At 49.5% G+C, this 21,146-nt stretch overlaps 1 protein-coding gene across 6 annotated transcripts in view; it reads right to left on the bottom strand.

Moving 5' to 3' along the window:
• Nucleotides 1–21,038, bottom strand: part of MAPK8IP3 (mitogen-activated protein kinase 8 interacting protein 3) — a 47,555-nt gene extending 26,517 nt beyond the window's left edge. For 3 of the 6 annotated variants that reach the window (XM_060123711.1, XM_060123709.1, XM_060123713.1), the window contains exons 1-4: nucleotides 20,401–20,829; nucleotides 4,785–4,905; nucleotides 2,559–2,629; nucleotides 2,197–2,288 (exon numbers count right to left, since the gene is read on the bottom strand). In XM_060123711.1, the coding sequence (XP_059979694.1) occupies nucleotides 2,197–2,288; nucleotides 2,559–2,629; nucleotides 4,785–4,905; nucleotides 20,401–20,718 (602 nt within the window). In that variant the 5' untranslated portion in view covers nucleotides 20,719–20,829. Of the gene's footprint in view, nucleotides 1–2,196; nucleotides 2,289–2,558; nucleotides 2,630–4,784; nucleotides 4,906–20,400 lie in introns of all 6 variants that reach the window. The other 3 variants (XM_060123710.1, XM_060123714.1, XM_060123712.1) reach the window with 2 other exon arrangements.
• Between the last annotated feature and the right edge of the window lie 108 nt (nucleotides 21,039–21,146).

The following is a 21,146-nucleotide window of genomic DNA, read 5'->3' as shown; positions in this document are numbered from 1 at the left end:
GGCTGCCATCCACATCCATGCGTCGGAAAGTGGGCCCAGGACCGTCAGAGACGCACAGTGGGCCCTGGGAACATCTCCATCACAGCCCAGTGTCCAGGCTGGCGGGGCAAGGGCGGCTACAGGGCCAGCAGGAGCCCAGAGTCTCATACACTGTGGCAGCAAGCATGGGGCAAGCGATTTCGTGTGCCACAGTGAGGTTAAATGTCTCTAGCCAGCTGACAGAGCAATGGAGGCAGCCCAAACGCAGCCCTGCCTCTCTGCTTCCCAAACAAGCTCTGCTCCGGCCACCGCCCCGCAACACACACACACACAGGAAGGCGCCTCTTCACTGCCAAGGCACAGGAGGGTCGCAGCTGACAGCCCCAGGCTCCTCCTTCCTGCTGGCAGGCATCTCTACCCCCGTGGGGCTCAGGAAGGTGTCTTAGCAGAGAGTGTCCAGGGCCTGGAGAGGATGGACACACAGCCAAGTGCACCCTGGCCTTGGTGACACCCTGAGGAGGATCAGATGGGGACACAAGGCTGGGCAGGAATCTGGGCCTGAGCCCAAACTCTAGGTAATGCCCGAACAGCCAGCCTCTGCAGCCCCAAAACAACACGAGGAGCTCCCGATTCCAGGTTGGCTTTGGTGCAGTTCCTTGGAAATTCCCTCAGCAACTTCTAAGGGCCAGGAGGGAGGCTTTCACAGTGTGTTGGGAAACGGTGGCTTGGAGATGGGTATTTCCTACCTTCAGATAAAACTAACCCAGAAACAATATCTACAAAGGGTTTTGTAGTTTAACACACTCTTTGATACACAATCTCTCAATTCTCACAGAGCCAGGGGGGTCAGCTAATGACCCCCTGATACCCTTTCCTGGGGCACACACATTTACAGAAAGAAAGCATCCACAACAGCTGTATCCCCTACTCCCCACGAGAAGCGGCGAGACTGTCTAAAAACATGCCAGTGGTCCCCTGGATGACTGCTTTTCCTAGGCCCTGCTAGGCCTCCGCTGACATATTACACTTTCCGTTTTCAAACTGGAAGACTCAACAGCTTCGCCCACCATGGCCCAGTGAGTAGCTGACGATGCCCAGAATGGAAGGGCCTGAATCTCCTTGTTTGCAGACATCACCCATCAAGGAGACAGGTGCAGAGAAAATAGAGCTTTTTCGTGACCAGACCTGGGGCTTCCGGTGTTCGCTGCAGGAACAAGGGGCCACAGCTGCAGAGGCACGAACGGCGAGCTCCATCCATTGGGCCTGGGGTTCCAGCCTCAGGCACCTCCTCCCTCCTCCAGCCTGATGGAGCCATGGCCTCCCATGGTAACACCCTGGAGAAGATCTCTGACAATCTGCTCCTGGGGTACTGAGGTGTGGTTTTATCCTGAATGAAGATGAAGCAGGAACCTGGCCTCTGCAGGCTTCTCTCTGCTCCCCGAATAAAACCAGCATGGCGGGGTGTGACTGTGTCTGCTGGTCACCGAGGTGTGCAGGCCTCCCCTACCACCTAGAGTCGATTCTCGCAATTCGAGCTGGTTGTATTCTACAAAGTCACCGCAAACACGTTTGCTTGTAGAAGAAACATGTACATAGGTAGGTACACATCTCACACAGATTAGAATCTCCATTCCTCACTCATCCTGGTACACTGTTTCCTTTATTTTACAAAACAGAAAACGAGGTGCTAGAAGTATTTAACATGTCTTAGAGGACAGGGGCCAGAGCTGGGCTCCATCCAGTCCCCACTGACTGGCCCCTGGACCCCAGCGTCTTGCAGGACACTGCGCCACCCGCTGCCCCCATCCCTGGGCATCTCTGCAGGAGGTGGAGCGTCGCCTGGCACCACCTCAGCTGGCACCCTGTGCTCTGGGTGACTCAAATTTTTCACTGCTCTGCGCACATCTGCAGATGACTGTGAAAGTGCCATGAGTGGTGATTTTGAGGCTACAAATAAATTTTACAGAGTAGGCGAATTCAGAAACAGAATTTGCAGGTATTAGGACGGACTACATGGTTTTCCCTGGGTCTCTGTGACGGCCTGCGGGCCCGCAGCAGGCCCACCCCAGCCCCTCACCTGCTTGGTGCCGTCCTCTGCACACACCCCGGCTCAAGCCACACACTCCGACCGGACACCCCTCTCCCTGAGTCGGGGGTGGGGGCCACGGCTCCTCTTGGGGGAGGGCACCAAGCTCTGGCACCCGGCTTCCCGCCTACCTCCTCCCCGGCAGGGTGCTCTCGGTCTGGCTGTTCCCCCCGACCTGCTGCATCTTGGACCTCTCGATGTGCTCCACGTAGGTCTGGATCATCTGTGAAGAGGACACATCCGAGTGAGTGCTCCCTGCCCACGAGGTCCACCCGCCCACCCCCTCTAGCCTGTGCCACTTTCACCCCCACTGGGCTCGGACAGAGATGAAGGCAGAGTTCAGGGAAGGGAGTCTGGCCACATGAGGCCCAGGGCTTTCAGGTTCAGCAGGTGAACCCCAGGGAATGAAAAGGCAGTCAAGGGCGGCAGCCAACCCCACGTGTGGGGCTTTACCACTTCCTCGTGGCCCTGGCCCCGTGGCGGGGATACCCACCTCTGTGTGCCGCTGGTGCAGGGCATTGTACTCCTTCTTCATCTCCGACTCCCGCTCCTCCAGCCGGGAAACTAGAAAACACAACCAATGTTTGTCAACTGCACAACCCGCTTCTCCAGGGCACGTACTTCTCTGGACTTGACTGCTGGGGGACAGAGTATTCCAGACAAACCCTGCCTGGACCCTGAGCTCAGAGGTGGCCTCATCAGCGCAAAACACCCTGGGGACCCTAGCAGGCGGTTCTGATGGGCCCGGGTCTGGGTGCATCACCGTGTGTGCGGTTATCTGAGGCTATTCAATCCTGCTACAGAGAGGCAGAGCTGGGTGAAACTCACACAAGCCTTGCTCTCTATGTCTAAGTCACGTTGTGTCACATGTAGACAAGGAACAAGCAGGTGGCTTGTGGACAGAGGCAGAATTCGGAAGTAAGCAGCCTCTGAGACACACTAAAGAGAAGAATATCTGAACACAGGATGGAACACACAGGTGTCCCTCACACAGACCAGGGGCTAGAAAGACCAAGTCACGATCGTGCCACCTCTGGGCTGGCAGCTGTGTCACCCCTGTGACACCCAGGATGGTCCCCACCACGTGTGCTCTGACCAAGAGGCACAGGGAAGCACCTGAGTGCCACGGGCTAACTGGACAGCCAAGCCACGGAGCCAGCATGCCGCGAGCCTCAGACACCTTGCGTCTGTGGCCCTTTGTTCCAACGTCAGTTCTGTTGAACTCTGTACAGAGCGAGACAGGACACACAGCAGCCTTGTTCTCCCCTCTCCTCAGTCCTTGCCCCTGATGCTGACCAAATGGAAAACTTCAGACTGTACCTTGGAGTTTACATGTTTTCCTTCTAAGAAAAGATGAAAAGGTTTCACATGAAAATTATTCTAAGCAAAGGGAATATTAAGGATTCTGTGTAGTTATAGAAAGGGTGGAGCTATGCAAAACTAAAATGGGCCTTTCGGTTTGCCTCTGCTCCACAAAGACTAGCATGTTTGTGTGTGTTTGTGTTGCCACTAGCTGTGCTCACCTACAACACTCGGGGGGTATTGGCTTTAGCAAAATGGGTTTCCAGTTTTGGTTTGGGATACAGATAGACCCAACCATCAAACCATTTTTTTTTAAATTAATTAATTAAATTTTATTTTTGGCTGCGTTGGGTCTTCATTGCTGCAAGCAGGCTTTCTCTAGTTGCAGCAAGTGGGGGCTACTCTTCGTTGCGGTGCGCAGGCTTCTCATTGTGGTGGCTTCTCTTGTTGGGAGCATGGGCTCTAGGTGAGCGGGCTTCAGTAGTTGTGGCACGCAGGCTCAGTAATTGTGGCTTGTGGGCTCTAGAGCACAGGCTCAGTAGTTGTGGTGCACGGGCTTAGCTGCTCTGTGGCATGTGGGATCTCCCCAGACCAGGGCTCGAACCCGTCACCTGAATTGGCAGGCGGATTCCTAACCACTGCACCACCAGGGAAGTCCCTCTTTTTTTTTTTTTTTTTTTTTGATATGATCTTAACTTTCCAGAGGAACGAAGGCACCTGTTATCCAAGGTAATGAGGTAAAGCAGCAAACTAGGTCTCAACCATCAAAACCACTAATTACAGAAAACTGAAATTACAGGGTCGTTATAACTTTGAGAATATAGTTTAAACAAAGACTTCTAAAGGTAAAATAATAGTTCTTATTTTAAAAAAACCAAAAAACCAAAACAAAACAACACAAAACCCTTTCCTCGTCTCTCCTTGTAAAGGGACAGGGTGTTCCCATAGGCACCCTGGTCGGCCATGAGTGCCCCCTAGGAACTGTCATTACAGGGGCACCATTGTTGGGCCCAACTTTCAGGTCACAAAAGAGCACCCGCTCCTCAAGCAGCTCACAGACAGGAGCCCCAGACAGCAGCCAGGAGCTCTGTCCTAAAGGGCCACACAAAGTTCACAGATCTGTGAATTTTGGGTCAGACTGCAACACTAAGCAAAAGTGCTCTGTCATCAGAGGGGCCTTATTTATAAATTTTATTTATTTCCACAAAGGATTTGAGGCCATTTACAGAAATACAGAGCAGTGTAAAGATAGAAAACAAACTATTGAGGGAATCACAATGAAAGTAAGATAAGGCTCTCCTTGGGTTTTCTCACTCTCTTTTTATCAAAGGCTCTCAACATCCCTCCCAGCTGGGTTGGTCTGAGAACAACAAATGCATTCAAAATGCAATTTCATCTCTCCGGGCTAGCGACTTACTCTGATCTGCGTAGTTTTTGGCCTTCAGTTCCAGCTGGCGGGTCTGAAAGTCGTAGTGTTCCACCTGGGTTTGTAGCTCTTTCTTCTCTTGTTCCAAGGCATCTTCAAACTCAATAAATTTCTATACGTGCAAGGAAGAAAAACAGCAGGCGTCATGAATGTGGGACGGTCAGATGACAGCAGCCCCTCAGAAGGGCTCACGCTCAGGCCCAGAATGTGGTTTCTGCACCCCAGAGCCGGCTTCCCTTCCCGTCCACCACCCGCCACAGCCCTGTGGAGAGCTTCCCAACAGTAGATACCACAGCTTTCTAACCAGCTATCCGCCAGTCACCCGGGGCCCTGAAGTTGGAAAAGCCTACACACGCTGGCTTTAATCTTGAAATTCTTAATAGTTTTTGAACAAGGGGCCCCCATTTCCAGTTTTGCACTGAGCCCCACAAATTATGTAGCTGGTCCTTAGGCAATGGAGTAATATTATTCCTCTCAACACTGCACATCTAAAAGAGGCCAGGTGTGGACTTCCCTGGTGGCGCAGTGGTTAAGAATCTGCCTGCCAATGCAGGGGATATGGGTTTGATCCCTGGTCTGGGAAGATCCCACATGCCGCAGAGCAACTAAGCCTGTGCACCACAACTACTGAGCCTGCGCTCTAGAGCCCGCGTGCCACAAGTACTGAAGCCCGCACGCCTAGAGCCCGTGCTCCACAACAAGAGAAGCCACTGCAACGAGAAGCCCATGCACCACAACAAAGAGTAGCCCCCACTCGCTGCAACTAGAGAAAGCCCGTGCGCAACAACAAAGACCCAATGCAGCCAAAAATAAATTAAAAAAAAAAAGTCTCTAATTTTCAAAAATAAAAATAAAGAAGCCAGGTGTACTTTCCTCTTAACCTGTATCTCAGTCACTGCTCAGTTCAGGAAGCCATCCTTCGTGGAGTAACCGGCAATGCATAGTACTGTTCCGATTCTTTTAAAAACAAGATGGGGGGTTGTTGGCCTAGATTTGGAATCTGCACTTTATATGGTAAGTTTCTGAGCAAAATTACTATCGAATCAAGTGAAAAGAAAGCACTTTGTAAAATAAAAGAAAATCCTAAATGTTCTTAGGAGGAGACCTAGGTTAACACTGACAGCCCAGGGTAAAGGCAGGGTCTGGGGGGATGGGCACTGGGCAGCAAACCGCCCCCCCCCCCCCGCCCGGCTAGGTGATGGCCTGAAGGCCACAGCCCTGCAACAGCCCTGATGGGAACTGTTAACACCTTGATTTTACAGCGTACAAAATGGAAATATTAGAAATTTCATTTGTAGGAAGCATAAATGTCAGCTGGGTTCTTAAGACACTAACAGTGTCGCAGAAGATGGGAATATAAAACGGGCTGTTGGTTCCAGGTTTTGGGTGTCTGGGAGAGGCAATGAGTTCATGGTGGCCATAGCTGTATTTCCCGTAAAAACTGCACCCAGTCCCCCACCCCAACTCTGGGCCCCAGAGACGCTTCTTCCTACAGCGGCTTCTCAGAGGTCTTTGTGCTGAAAAGCACTGGGGCTCCTGCCCAAAGGATGACTCACCCAGTGCAGTGACAGAGGGCAAAAACAACCGGGGCGGGGGCGGGCAGGGGTGCATCAGAAAGAAAATCTGTATTGATGACATCACTCACAACTTAACTAAAATGAAGAACACGCGCCCCATTGCCAGGAAAATGCACACAAATGGTGCAGCGGCACAAAAATTTAAAGTAAGTGGTTTTGAATGATTGTGGCCATGACCAGCATATGAAGAATAAACAAATGCTATTAATTGGCTGGTAAAGAAATTATTTAACTTGGGTAATTTTAATTCCTATTACTTAAAAAAAATTAAAAGAATGATATAAACATATTCTTTTGTAGAAAAATCAGAAGAGAGTGTTAAGTGAAAATAATACTTTTAAAAAACCGTAATTCTGCCATGCTATCAATGGTTAAGAAACAACAACAACAACAAAACCATAATTCTACCAACCAGAGAGGGTCAGTTAAAATTGGGTGACATTCTTCCAGACGTGTGTAAGTGTGTGGAGCGGATGTGCCATCATTTTGTACACGGTATCGTGACCTGACTTATTCACTCGTTTACACTGGAAATGTCTCTCCACACTGAGAACTGTGCTCTGCCACTCCTACTTCTAACAGTTGTGTGTTCCCCTGTCGGTGTGTGTCTGCAGAGCATAGTTTACTCAACTGATCGCCTCCTGTTGGACTTTCAGGCTGCTTTAAAACGTCTGTTATTATTGTTACTACTTGTGTATCTGCCCAGTGGCATCCTGCTCCCCAGGCCAGACAGGCACCCCAGCCCACACCCCCCAGGTCGGGTGGCGCCCTTCCCGGAGCCCCCATGGCCTCTGTGCTGCCAACCCGACAGGTGGGAAAACGGCAGAGCATAACTGTCTTAATTTTCAGCTCCTGGATTACTAGTGAGACTGAATAAATTCATTAGTCATATACACTACATCTAACAGCTCATTATGTCCTTTGTCCGATTTTCTACTACAGGTTATTTTTCTTAACAATTTGTAAGGACTTATTAGACCCATTCAAGAATTTGTCTTCTACGCTGCAAGTACTTTTCCCAGGATGTAGTCTGTGTGTGTACAGTAGTTTACTTACTTCTACACCATTTACTTAATAATTTACCCTTTCTTCATTGCTCTGAATGCTACCTTTATGATATGGTACCTTCTAAGACATATTTCGGTCTATTTCTGAGCCAGTAACCAAAGGTTTTTTTAATCACTTTCTAAAAAAAATTTAATTATTTATTTATTTTTGGCTGTGTTGGGTCTTCGTTTCTGTGCGAGGGCTTTCTCCAGTTGTGGCGAGCGGGGCCCACTCTTCATCGCGGTGTGCAGGCCTCTCACTGTCGTAGCCTCTCTTGTTGCAGAGCACAGGCTCCAGACGCGCAGGCTCAGTAGCTGTGGCTCACGGGCCTAATTGCTCCGCGGCATGTGGGATCTTCCCAGACCAGGGCTCGAACCCGTGTCCCCTGCATTGGCAGGCAGATTCTCAACCACTGCGCCACCAGGGAAGTCCCCAAAGGTTTTTTTAAACTTGTAGTGTAATAGCATCTTTTAATAGCTGATATACATTTACCCTCTTAACTCTTCCTTTTCAGTATTTTCTTGGTTACTCCCACTTGTGAATTGTTCTAGATTAAGTTGAGAATCATCCTGAATCACTTATATATTTATTTTTTGAATCAACATTTTGCCTGTCAGAAAGCATCAGTTCTCTGGTCCTCAGGAAGGGTCCCTGTTTTTCATGACAAAATGCTCAGGGCTGGACTTGGGCTGAATGGAAAGCTCATCTTGAGCCAGTGAAGAGCTGAATGATGGGGCGACTGGGGCTGGAGGATGGAAAATGCTCCCTTTCTGTAAACTGAGCCCTGTCCTACCTCCAAGCTGGAGCACCAAAGTTTTACGCAAAGAAAAGCGTTCTGTGGTGCTAACACCATTTCTCTAGAATTCCCATCGGTATTTCATCATATTACCTGCATTTCATAGCTGAGAGCCAGCTAAAAAGATTTCTAGATGAAAGATGACTGGCTGCCCCACGCAGCATGTGGGATCTTAGTTCCCTGACCAGGGATCAAACCCATGGGCCCTGCAGTGGAAGCGTGGAGTCTTAACCACTGGACCGCCAGGGAATTCCTCCAGATTCTTAAGAAGGTCAGACAGATGTTCCTAAATCTATCCTGATAGGTGATCGTTAAAATCCAATGTAGATGACAGTCCCAAAAAGCTTTGTCATGCCATAAAACAACCGATATGCTTTGAGATCCCCGACGAAGTTGGCCCCAAACCAGGTGACATGCAGAAATCCTCTGATGTTATGATATTGTAAGGCCTTTCAGCCCTAGGAAATACTGAGACATTAACTGAGAGAGAAAACATCTAGGTAAGCTGTGTACATGTATGTCCTCAAGGCCAAAGGCAGAGGGCACCCCAAGTGGCAGGGAGACATGAACGCACAGGACAGTTGTGGTTCCCAGGCCACAAGGAATCCTGGAGCCAAGGGACAGTCCTGTGATGGGAATGGTCAGTCATCAGTAACCACCTGCAGACAAGGGGTGTGAGTGATCACGATCACAATCACGTGGCAGCAACTCCCCAGATGAACAAAAAGCCCCAAGGAACCCACAAGGGACCACCAGCATACTAAAGGGCCAGCCCTCAGCTTCCCTGCTGGGCTGGATCACACACTGGGACACCGGGACACTGCAGGCTCTGCAGGTTGGCGACCACCGCACTTGGCATTTGGGGAAGAACAGCTCTTCCCCGCTACCTTGAGGGACAGCATCGAACCAGACAGAGCTGACTAGGGGGCATCTCAGGGGCTCCAAGTCCACGAAAACATCACAAACACAATATGCTATTCTACAGCTTAAAAGGCATCCTCTTTCTTCCCCTCCTGAAAAAACTCTTTCAACGTTATTACAGTAATTTTAGTTAACAGAAATGCAAGCTAACTGTTTAACTGAAATGGAAGATGCAATGCCACCTTCATCAAATATTATGAGGGATAAATAACGTGAAGGACCAGTGCCTGGCCAAGACTAAACAGATATTTAATCATTGCTCTCTCTCTTTTTTTTTAATCATTGCTTTTTATGAGGAAATGCTTGGGGCTAGACTTGGGATGAAGTAAGAATCACCTGGACAAGTAAGGAGTAGTTGATGGAATAAAGCAGGGGCTTTGTGGTTGGTGGTTAAATGAATAAGTGAGGAAAATACAAGTTCTCCTCCAAAACGAGGGGGGCAGCTGTGGCGGGGGAGGTGTCAGGAGGGAACTCTAGTAACTGGGTTAGAGTCACAAAACAATAGATGTTTTCAAGGAAGCAGAAAATATTTTTATTTACAGATCATTTACTTTAGATTTAAGAGAATCAAGAATTTTCAGTGGTGGGGGACAGGGTAAGTTATCTCTATAAGGCAGTCGTCCAAAAGAAAGCTAAACATTTTTCAACTTCTATTGAATTTGTCCAATTCAATTTATCCAGTATGAATGGAAATGAGAATAAAATTTTTAACAGCATTTGGGTTGAGTGGGTCTGCCTGTTGCTGGACTGTGAAACAGAATGAATCTACCGTCCGAGACATGCCAAAGTGAAAAACTCGTACACACGCCAATTACATGCACTACAGATTTGAGTTTGTCTGGAATTGTCATCTGTCTAACCGAGTCTAGTCAAAATGTCACTTAGCACCTGATAACACACAGAGGTTTAAGGCCACCTCACAACAAATCTTTTGAGCCTCCCGAAGAGCAATGAGGAGCAACTAACAATTGAGGAAAAGGTACCAGGTGTCTTAACATGAACACTGAGCTAGGAAATACCTGATTCTTACTGCTAAATACCAATCTACTACATGATTCCCCTTTTTTTTTTTTTTTTTTTTGCAGTACGCGGGCCTCTCACTGTTGTGGCCTCTCCCGTTGCGGAGCACAGGTTCCGGACGCACAGGCTCAGCGGCCATGGCTCACGGGCCTAGCCGGTCCGCGGCATGTGGGATCCTCCCGGACCAGGGCACGAACCCGTGTTCCCTGCATCAGCAGGTGGACTCTCAACCACTGTGCCACCAAGGAAGTCCCCATGATTCCCTCTTTAGATTTTGTTTTTAAGATATACTTCTACCCCTCCCTCTTACTAACAAATTGCTCTGTTTTAAAATTAAATTCAACTGGTTTTCAGAATTTGCTTTTTGGTGAATTTCAAGGTACATACTGAAGTAACCTGAGAGTGTGGGAACTTCCAAAACTCCAGGAACCAGAGGAAGCTTTTCTCAATATCCCATGGAATGAGATCATTCTATCTAACTCATGCATAAAACCAAACTTAAGAAATAAAACTGACTTTTTCAGGACTTCCCTGGTGGCACAGTGGTTAGGAATCCGCCTGCCAATGCAGGGGACACAGGTTTGAGCCCTGGTCCGGGAAGATCCTACATGCCGCAGAGCATCTAAGCCCGCGCACCACACTACTGAGCCTGCGCTCTAGAGCCTGCGAGCCACAACTACTGAGCCCGTGTGCCTACAGCCCGTGCTCTGCAACAAGAGAAGCCACTGCAATAAGTCCGTGCACTGCAATGAAGGGTAGCCCCTGCTCGCTGCAACTAGAAAAAGCCTGCGCGCAGCAACGAATACCCCACGCAGTCAAAAATAAATAAATTTATTTTTTAAAAAAGAAATAAACTGACTTTTCATGTCAAATATAAAATTAAGACAACAGAAGCCAGCATTCCTAATCCCAGAATGCAAGAGAGATTACTAGGTAAACACTCTTTTATAACGTAATCATTAGAATTCTGGTAACTTTCATAATTGAAGGCTATTTTAATTAAAGGCAAAGTAAATTAAGACATTAAATCCAATCCTTTCCTCTTATATGTCCTTTAGGCCAGGGTCACACATAGGAAATAATTCAATTCTGGTTGAATTGTTAGAAATAAAACAGGAATCAAAGATTTTGTTCTTTTGCATGTAATTCCTTCCTGGCGGTGAGGGGGTAGAGTGAATGTCCAAAAGAAAAACGCTCTTTTTGGGTCTTTTATCTTAGGCAGAGTGGTGCACTGGGGTGCTGGGCACAGGCTGTTCCCAGGGGAGATGCCCTTTATGGATGGGTAATTCCCTGCTCCTGTCGGTCACTCCCATCATGATCAAATATTTACTGGGTGCTCACAGGGGTGCTGAACACATGAGACCTCAAACCTCAGAGGTTTTTTTTCCCAGCTTTTTCCCATATTCCATGACTGTTACCATTTACATCTAAAATGCAGTGTGGGCAGGTGGACAGAGAGGGAGGGAAGGGCATTTCTGCATTCAAATTTTAGACATACATCTGAGATCAGGCCACTATGCAGGAACCCAAGAACAAGGTTGGATTCATTTTTTGAAAAGCATAGATTCCTCATTTCGGTTAAAGGAACCACTGGTTCAGCATCTGCCTGAGATGAATCCCAACAAATGGCATTGGTTTAACTCACACTGATTTTCAAGAATTGGTAAGATAGGGACTTCCCTGGTGGCTCAATGGTTAAGACTCCATGCTCCGAATGCAGGGGGGCCGGGTTTGATCCCTGGTCAGGGAACCAGATCCCACACGCAGGCCACAACTAAGAGTTCGCATGCCACAACAAAGGAGCCTGTGAGCTGCAACTAAGGAGTCCACCTGCCACAACTAAGATCCAGCGCAACCAAATAAATAAAATAAATATTAAAAAGAAAAAAAAAGAATTGGTAAGATAGGAAAGATGTCTGTAAAAAATACATATTTTAATATATTACATATTTAAGTATTTTATGTTAGATACTAATATATATTTTGTATCTTAAAATATACATTACATTTATTATATTATTTATGATATACGGCATGATTGGTTCTGGAGGGAAATAAGAAAAAGGAAGATAAGATGAAAACTATAAATGCCCCGTCCTGGGAGAAATTTCCCTGGGAGAAGTTATTCTTAACTAGACTGTGTTCTTTGAAGCATTCTTTTTTTTAATTAATTAATTAATTTATTTATTTTTGGCTGCATTGGGTCTTCGCTGCTGCACATGGGCTTTCTCTAGTTGTGGTGAGCAGGGGTTACTCTTCATTGCGGTGCGTGGGCATCTCATTGTGGTGGCTTCTCTTATTGTGGGGCACAGGCTCTAGGTGCAAGGGCTTCAGTAGTTGTGGCACGCGAGCTCAGTAGTTGTGGCTTGCGGGCTCTAGAGCGCAGGCTCAGTAACTGTGGCACATGGACTTAGTTGCTCCACAGCATGTGGGATCTTCCTGGACCAGGGTTCGAACCCATATCCCCTGCACTGGCAGGCAGATTCTTAACCACTGCGCCCAGGGAAGTCCATCTCTGAAGCATTCTTAGCAGTTTACACTGATTTCTTCAACTTCCTAATCCACCTGGCTTCTACATCCCTCTCACTCCATTTAACAGGAGAGACCTGAGGACGCCCATGGTCGCCCTTTGGTGGACACAGGGTCTCGCTGTCCAGAAGCGTACACTGAAGACCCGAGGCCACAAGCTTGGGCAGAATCCATGGGATCCCGCCTGGATCTGGGTCCAATTCACTGAGAGAAGGAAGAGGTAAGAGGCCGGCGTGGGAAGGTCAGGGAGCAGGAGCACAAGCTGAAGTTGAGTGGAAGGAAGGGCACCCAGAGAACTTGAACAAAAGGCATCACCTTGAACCCACCACTGTAGATAATCAGAATCCAAATGCCCTGACCCCTGTCTCACAAACCCCGCCAATGGAGGTCCACTCCACTGATCTTGGCATTCCCCAAATCTCTTGCCCATGAGAGGCGTTCAAAAGAAGGTAACTGACTTATGATTCCGCGGGCTCTAAGTGTCTGTGTATATTTCCTTTCCTTGGGTCGAGCCTTTCCCACCCTGGTGACAGGGATGCTTTCTTAGGAAGCGCTAGCCAGCCACCAACTGATTCTAACCGCTTGGTTTCCCTGACCATCTTCCAGCAGGGCTCCCTGTGTGCAGCTGCATGCAGGACAGGCTGCGCCGGAGGCTCCCAAGGTCCCGAGAAACAGGGCGCAGGTGTGGACGGCGAGCTCCTGCTCCACCAGAGGAGACGGATGGACACCCACACAGCAGGCTACACTAGCAATGAACGGATGAATGAAAGAACGGCAACAACCTGGGTAATCTCAAATCATTATGCCGTGTGAGAGGAGCCAGTCAAAAAAAGAGTGTACACTGCAGGATTCAGTTTATATAAGGTTCTAGAAAATGCAAATCAATCTACAGTGACAGAAAGCAGACCGTGGTTACCTAGGGATGGGGGAAGCGGGGAGAGAGTATTGAGGGCCACAAGGAAACTTTGGGGACGATGGAGATCATCATCTTGATTGTGAGGATGTTTTTTCGGGTGTAGACGTGTTAAAACTCACCAAATTGCACACTTCAAATATGTACAGCTTAGTGCACTGACCTCAACGAAGTTGTTACAAAGAAAGAACAGAACAGAACTGAAGCCTATGGTCGAAGATTTCATGGTGCGCCGTAAGCACTAGCTGCTTTCTAGGTGCTGGGATTTCCCTCCAGACCTCTTCTCAGCCTTTCAAGAATTTCATCACCTCTCTGTTGTTTCCTAAATAGCTGCAATGCTTTTTTTCTTTTTCCTCATCTCACAATATTTTCTTCTATTCTCCTGTTTCAAAACCCACTACACTTTGGGGTCTCCCCTCTTTCTAGAACATGTTCACTGAAGAAAAACACCCCACCTTTTAAGCATCTTCCTTTCTTGCCTGACGTTATGTAACAGGTCAAAGAAACATTTACTGCCTGTCCTTACAGAACAGTGATTGAGCTAGACCGTCCACGGCTACACTGCCCAGTACCTTAGCCACAGCCACGTGTGGGTATTTAAACTTAATTTAAGGAATTCCCCGGTGGTGCAGTGGTTGGGAATCTGCCTGCCAATGCAGAGGACACGGGTTCAAGCCCTGGTCTGGGAAGATCCCACACGCCGCGGAGCAACTAAGCCCGTGTACCACAATTACTGAGCCTGCGCTCTAGAGCCCGGGAGCCACAACTACTGAGCCTACGCGCCACAACTACTGAAGCCCGTGTGCCTAGAGCCCATGCTCCACAACAAGAAAAGCCACTGCAATGAGAAGCCCCCGCACCGCAATGAGGAGTAGCCCCAGCTTGCCACAACTAGAGAAAGCCCATGCACAGCAACGATGACCCAACCTAGCCATAAATAAATAAATAAATAATAAAAAAAATAAACTTAAATTAATTTAAATGACATAAAAATAAAAACTCATCCTAAACCACATGAGGCACATGTGAAGTGTCAGTGGCCCTGTGTGGACACACAGCAGAACAGAAATTTCCGTCCTCACACAGAGCTGTGTTGGACAGATGGATGGCTGAAAACCACAGAAAGTTGGTTCCGGCCCTCCAGGAACCAACAGCTCGGTGCAGCACGTGGAAGCAGAGAAAGGCTGCCCTCCTTCCTCACCTGCACACGCACAGGCAGCTGGCATCTCTGTGGGACATGTGTCAGAGAGAAAAGAACCAGCCTTGGGGCTGAAAGAACCAGAAGGACACTGCCCTTGGCTAACCAGGAAAGAGCCCCCACGTGGGGACTCTGGGGTGACAGGGACTCACTTGAGCACCCACATCTGAATGTCACGGTGCTAGACGCAAGGGAGTCAGGTGTACGCAGCAAAAGTACATGCAGAGGGGGCAGAAGGAAGTGGAAGGGCAGGGGACAGGGCACGCGGTGCTGGGGGGGGTGGGTGCTGGGGACCCCGGGAGAAGGCGGTCTCCTCCTGGGAGCGTCCCTTCCTCTGTTCCCATCCATATCCTTCGCTCTCCATCCCACGTTGCCATTTTCTCACCATCTGACAGTGTGGCAGGACCTCCCCATCCGAGCACCTGCATCAGGGCAGCACAGACCCATCCCCGGCAGCAAGCCTGGCCCTCACTATGCTTAGTTGACTGAGTTACCGAACAAGAGAGAGTGGGAGATGGGACCTGCCTGCGGACCAGTTCATGCCACAGAAGGGTTGGGAGGGGGAGAAAGTGGCTGGGGGAGCAGCATGACAGTGGTGACTCGAGCCAGGATGGTAGCAAAGGAGATAAAAAAGAAGCACAAAAAGTACAAAAAAAAAAAATCAGGCCAAAAGAATGGCCAGGACTTAAGTGAGTCACTGGACATGGGAGGTTGTGAGGATGACCCCTGGGGCCCTGACTTTCAACAGAGCCAAAGCCTGTAACATGAGCCGTCTGGCTGCTGACCACCCTTGGGAAAAGGGACCCTGCCCCCCACACGAGTGTCCCTCCCCAGCTTCCATCCTGCAACTGGTCATGAGGTCACACGAAAGCCAAACTAAGGGACATCCTGCAAGATAACTGGCCTGTGATATCACATCATCAAGGTTGTAAAAAGCACAAAGTGAGAAGCCGATAGGGAACTGAGGACACCATAGGACTTGCAGGAGCCCTCAGGTCTTAGCAGAGCAGGAGGGAGGGAGGGAGGGAGATGGAGAGAGAAGAGTAATGTGGAAAAACGTTCACCTTGGGTAATCTGGGTGAGATTGTCCATAAATTATTTCTATATTTTTCTATAAATTATTCCAAAACAGAAACTTTAAAAAAAGACAGATTTAAAATTTAACTTAGAAATTCTAGTTTTGGGAGAACTAACTTGCCCCAGTCCCTGCCCCGCTGCCTAACGGCCACCACAGGGCCTTGAGGGTTCCAAGGGTTCCCGCTGGGTGAGCCTGGCAGGGCGGTGGGGCTTACTCCGCATGTTCTGTTCTCTCTGGCTGGAAAGCGCCTCTCTCTGCTCTCCTGTGCCTATTTGTTTTTTGTTTTTTTAAATTTAATTTACTTTTATTTAATTTTGGCTGCATTGGTTCTTTGTTGCTGAGTGCGGGCTTTCTCTAGTTGCGGCGAGTGGGGGTTACTCTTCAGTGCAGTGTGCTGGCTTCTCATGGCAGTGGCTTCTCTTGTTGCAGAGCAGGGGCTCTAGGTGCATGGGCTTCAGTAATTGCAGCACGTGGGCTCAGTAGTTGTGGCTCGCGGGCTTTAGAGCGCAGGCTCAGTAGTTGTGGTGCATGAGCTTAGCTGCTCCACGGCATGTGGGATCTTCCCTGACCAGGGCTTGAACCTATGTTCTCTGCATTGGCAGGTGGATTCTTAACCACCGCACCACCAGGCAAGCCCTCTCCTGTGCCTATTTGTTCCCATTTTTTAGGGAGAGTCTGTTGTACTCCTGGTGACTCTAGTAAGAGAGCTATAATGGACCAGTATTTAGAGGCAACGAGGAAAGGCAGCTCTGGGCACCAAATCTTAATGGCTTCATGTAAAAAAAGTTAACAATTGAAAAAAACTGCCCTGGGACTTCCCTGGTGGTCCAGTGATTAGGACTCCACGCTTCCACCACAGTGGACACAGGTTTGATCCCTGGTCAGGGAACTGGGATCCCACATGCTGAGTGTGGCACAGCCAAAAAAACCCAAAACAAAAACAAAACAAAAACCTCTCTTTTAATACGACAACATGGCAGCAGAAGAAATTGCATACTTTGTCTAAGCTGGGGTGAATTTACTATTTGTAATATGGGACACAAGAAGAAAAACTTCTGATTCAATATATTAATTCACTTATTAAAAAAAATGCCAAATGATCATCTCTATAGAGTAGAATGATGGCTTCTGCCCCCTCCAGCTTCATCCTGTCCAAATATTCTTCTACAAAATGCATTACTTTTGTACAACTAGAAAAACACAGTTTTGGGTAAAACTTTCCAGTTGGATGCTTTCCTTACACAGCACCAGACACTGAGGTATCAGCAAATACCCACAGCCATGTCTCATGGACAGAACGTCCACTTGAGTTGCTTGTGATGAGTGGGGGATGTTACCAGTAGTTTCCTTAGGGCCAAGAAGACTTTAAGGTGAATGATGGCTACTAAACTCACACCTTGTCTCTCAAACACTGTTTTTCCTCCTGTGAGCCTAATACTTGATCCCTGCGAGGAAGGCTCTTTGCTGCTCAGGACTGGAGTGAATAGAGTCCTCTGCTCCCTCCTCCCTGGGGGCCACGGTGGGCAGCACTGCCCAGGGGCGCCCACTCGGTCCCGGCCATCCTGGTCAAATGCCCATTTCCAACCTTCTTTTCTAATGGGAAAGAACTCAGTGGGTTTTCAAAACTTTGTATTGGATACAGTTTCAGCATTTTTAAGGTCTCTGTAGAGGTTTTAGAAGCCAGCAACATCCATTTAGCTCTGCAAGTCTGAGCGGGACTCACTGGTCTCGATGACAAGCATAAAACCCGCACAGAGACTGAGATGCCCCACGCTTGCCACCCGCGGCTGCCCCATCAAGGTGCTCTTCCCTGGCTTGGCTAGATCTGCCTTGCTGCAATTCTCCAGGCAAACAACAGCCAATCACGGGACTTGGCACTTGAGATGAAAGAAACTTGCCACGTCTGGCAACCCACGCACTTTACAGAAGCGGCCAGTGAGGCCAGAGAGGGGAAGACTGGTCACAGGGTGTGCAGCTCCCAAAGGCGAGGCTGACACTCAAGCATCTGCAAACTCTGGGGCCTGGCCCCCCTCCCTGGACCCCACCACCTCTAGCTACCGTCACTCCCATCGAGAGAGTCACCCTGGGACCAGAACAGACTCGCAATCTCTCACTGCGGTTATTACAGGCAAGATGTAGCGGGCAGAGGTGTTTGCTCTGCTCAAGGCTCTTTCTTTTTAAATCTGCAGATTCTGTGTGCTAGGAAGGCTGCAGGCGGCTCAGGTTACTCAGCTCTGACTAAGCCTTCTTGAGCAGAGTGGCCGGGGAGGCAGAAGCTACTCTGCATCACGCACACGCCTGCAGCCCATGCTGTTCAGCCTCCCGTGTTATCAGACACACATCTAGGATCTCATGCCCTGTGTGGAAAAAGAAGCCAGGCCACAGTGTACACTGGTCTTTTCCACAAAACTGAAAATGAATGTCTACTGGATTTAGTAAATGAGCTAGAATACCAAAATGGTTACAGATTTTGGCCCTTTTCTTGGTTGTAACATCACATGAGGTCTCTCCAAGGGCATACTATTTAGCATCAAATCACAGCCTTTATGCCGGCCAGCCAAGCGTTTTGTTCACTCTGTGGCTCTCTGTTCAGCATCTCTTAATAGCTGGGGCAAGGATGGGTCTCGGCCTCCAGGGCACTCTCCTCCATACCACATGCGCAACCTCAGCTCTTAGTCCAGGGCGTAAGTGGGAGGCCAGAATCACACTCGCTTGCGGCTGCACTTGAACCATGCAGAGCAGAGCAGGGGCTTCATCCACGCAGAGCAAATTTTTAAGGTAGATGGTTATGATTCTTAGCCTTAAGGTTGTCCATCTTTCTCCTTTTAGTTCCTTCTCGTCCACTATATTGACCACATCGGTACATAGTGAAAGAAAACAAACCTACTCAAAACCTCAGTTAGGCATCAAATGGCCGCTGAGAGCAGTCAGAGAAGTGGGAGGTGCTGCCCAGCATGAGGGAGGCAGCCACTGCCCCACGGCCAGTGAGGGGAGCCCCAGAGCTCGTCTTCTGGGGGTACGCTCTCTGACCTCCCACAGCAGTGGAACGAAGAGCCCACTCCAGGGGTCAGGGTAGACTGCGTCTTGGCCTGGTTCTTCTAGAGCATGTGACCTTGGTCCACCCCCACTCCTTCTTGCGGCCAGTTCTTTCCCTAGTAAATGCCTATGGCCACTCTGAACTCTAAAATCCTACGAGCTCTTGCATCTCCCTTAAGTTGAGAGCTCTAAATCAGTTTTGGTGGAGCCTGGCACCCCAATCAATAGGCAAGAGCCTCTTGACAGATGAATGAAAAAACCCAAGATCAACGTAAACCACCGTAAGTAGGAACGATACAAGGCACTCTTAATTTTTATAAACATACTTTAAACCAAACTAGGAGAACATAAACTGCCCTAGCTTAAGAAAAAGCCAAAATACTGAAACAGTCTTCCATTTCAATACTAAAATCAAGAATATGTTAATCCAAATTAGTTAAAAAGGAATTTAGCTCATTTAATAAGAAACTTCCCATTCATAAACCAAAAAGCCATCACCTAATGCCTGGAACAACAGAATGTCAGGGCTTAGAGATCATCTAGGGCAACTGACTCATATGACTGAAGGAAAATCAAAATCCAGAGGGGGGCAGGCGACATGGACAAGGTCACAAAGGCAAGGCAGGAATGAGAACCCAGGTCCCCTGAATCCACCTGGGTCTGACAACAGGGCTAAATATTTCATAGTGAATGAATGAAGGTAAGTGGTATTCCCTGCAATGCATGGTTCTTCTAACTGGTTCACAAATAAGTGATTTCCAGGTTATGGAGGTATCCTAAAACACGATCAAGTACTTCAAAATTCTACTTTTAACTCCTCAGAAGCCACAGTGGAATTTCTCAGCATTGTCCACATAAGCTAACAATATTCCCAACGGAGGGAACCACAGGGCAAAGAAATCACCTCCGGAAACCTGGAGTCTTTCACCTGGTGCCAGAGGAGCAGCCTAACTGTGGCTTTGGTAATGTGTTTACCTCAATCACCAAATTCACCCATGTCACAGACCGTCAAAACATTGGATTAGGGATAAGGCAAAGATCTGACAACACCTCTTCTGGCTGCAGAACCATAAGAAGATCAGAAATCCCCTTTCTGGAAGGGTTTAAAATTAAAATTAAAATTGCAGCAACCAGAAGTTGTAACTGGGGTCTAGGACACGTTTGCGGAAAAACACACACAAAAGCAAAAAGAACTGGCGTCTGCAATGAGAAGTGGGTATGGAGGGGAGACGGAGGCCTGAGGCAGTTTAGGATGCAAGGTCCCCCAGTGACGCCAGGTGGTTCAGGGCTAGGGTTCCTGGCTGGAGCAGCAGGCCAGGAGGATGTGGGAGCCAGGCATCAGCCCCTGGGCCGGGCTCGGCGTCGGGGGCGTTGGTGGGATGGGCGGGGCGTGAGCTGGGGCCCGGGCAGGGCGGGGGCTAAGGGCGGGGTCCCCGGGCCGGGAAGGACTGGGGTCCCCGGGAGGGGCCCCGGCGCCTCCCGGCCCACGCACCTCCTCGGCCTGCTTGCGCAGCGCCTTCTCCCGCTCGTACTGGGTGAGCAGCTGCTCGTTGTCCTCGCGCAGCAGCTCCAGCTCCACCTCGTGCTCCTGGTTCTCGCTGAGCACCGAGTCCAGATTCTCGAGCACGTTGACCACGAGTGGCATCAGCTCCTTGACGACCTCCTCGTCGTAGCAGTGGATGAGGCGCTCGAACTCGCGGTAGATGGAGCCCGCCAGGCCCGACACCCGCTCCGACATCACCGAGCCAGAGCAGTAGTCGTCCTGGTACACGACCACGCCGCCGCCCTCGTCCATCTGGATCTCCATCATCGCGGCCACCGCCGCCGCCAGCGCGGCCTGCTGTTCGCCGGCGCGCCCGCCCGCTCCGGCTGCCCGTAGTCCGCAGGCCGCGGCCCGTTGCCTGCGCCGCAGCCGCTGTCGCCTCAGCCGCCGCCAGCTGATACTGATGCTGATGCTGCGCCCGTCGCTCAGCGGCCGGAAGTCCCGCCGCCCGGAAGTCCCGCCCCCTAGACAGCGGGGGCGGTGCCCGCCCGTCCAGCCAGAGCCCCGCGGCGTCACGCCGCTAGAGGTCGCAGGGGTCCTAACGTAGGAAGAAGCCAGTCCCCGCGCCAGAAACTCGGCCGAGCGGGGCTGGGAGCGCTTCCGGTCAGGCTCATCAGAGCAGCTGTCTGCCAGCTCCCACGACGCAGGCGTGGACTTCTACAAAGTGACAGCGTTATGTCCTAAGTATATACAAA

This window comes from Lagenorhynchus albirostris, chromosome 15 (genome assembly GCF_949774975.1).
Source record: "Lagenorhynchus albirostris chromosome 15, mLagAlb1.1, whole genome shotgun sequence".
NCBI lineage: Eukaryota > Metazoa > Chordata > Mammalia > Artiodactyla > Delphinidae > Lagenorhynchus > Lagenorhynchus albirostris.
Note: the sequence above shows the minus strand (reverse complement) of the source record. Positions and strands in the feature narration are given on the sequence as shown.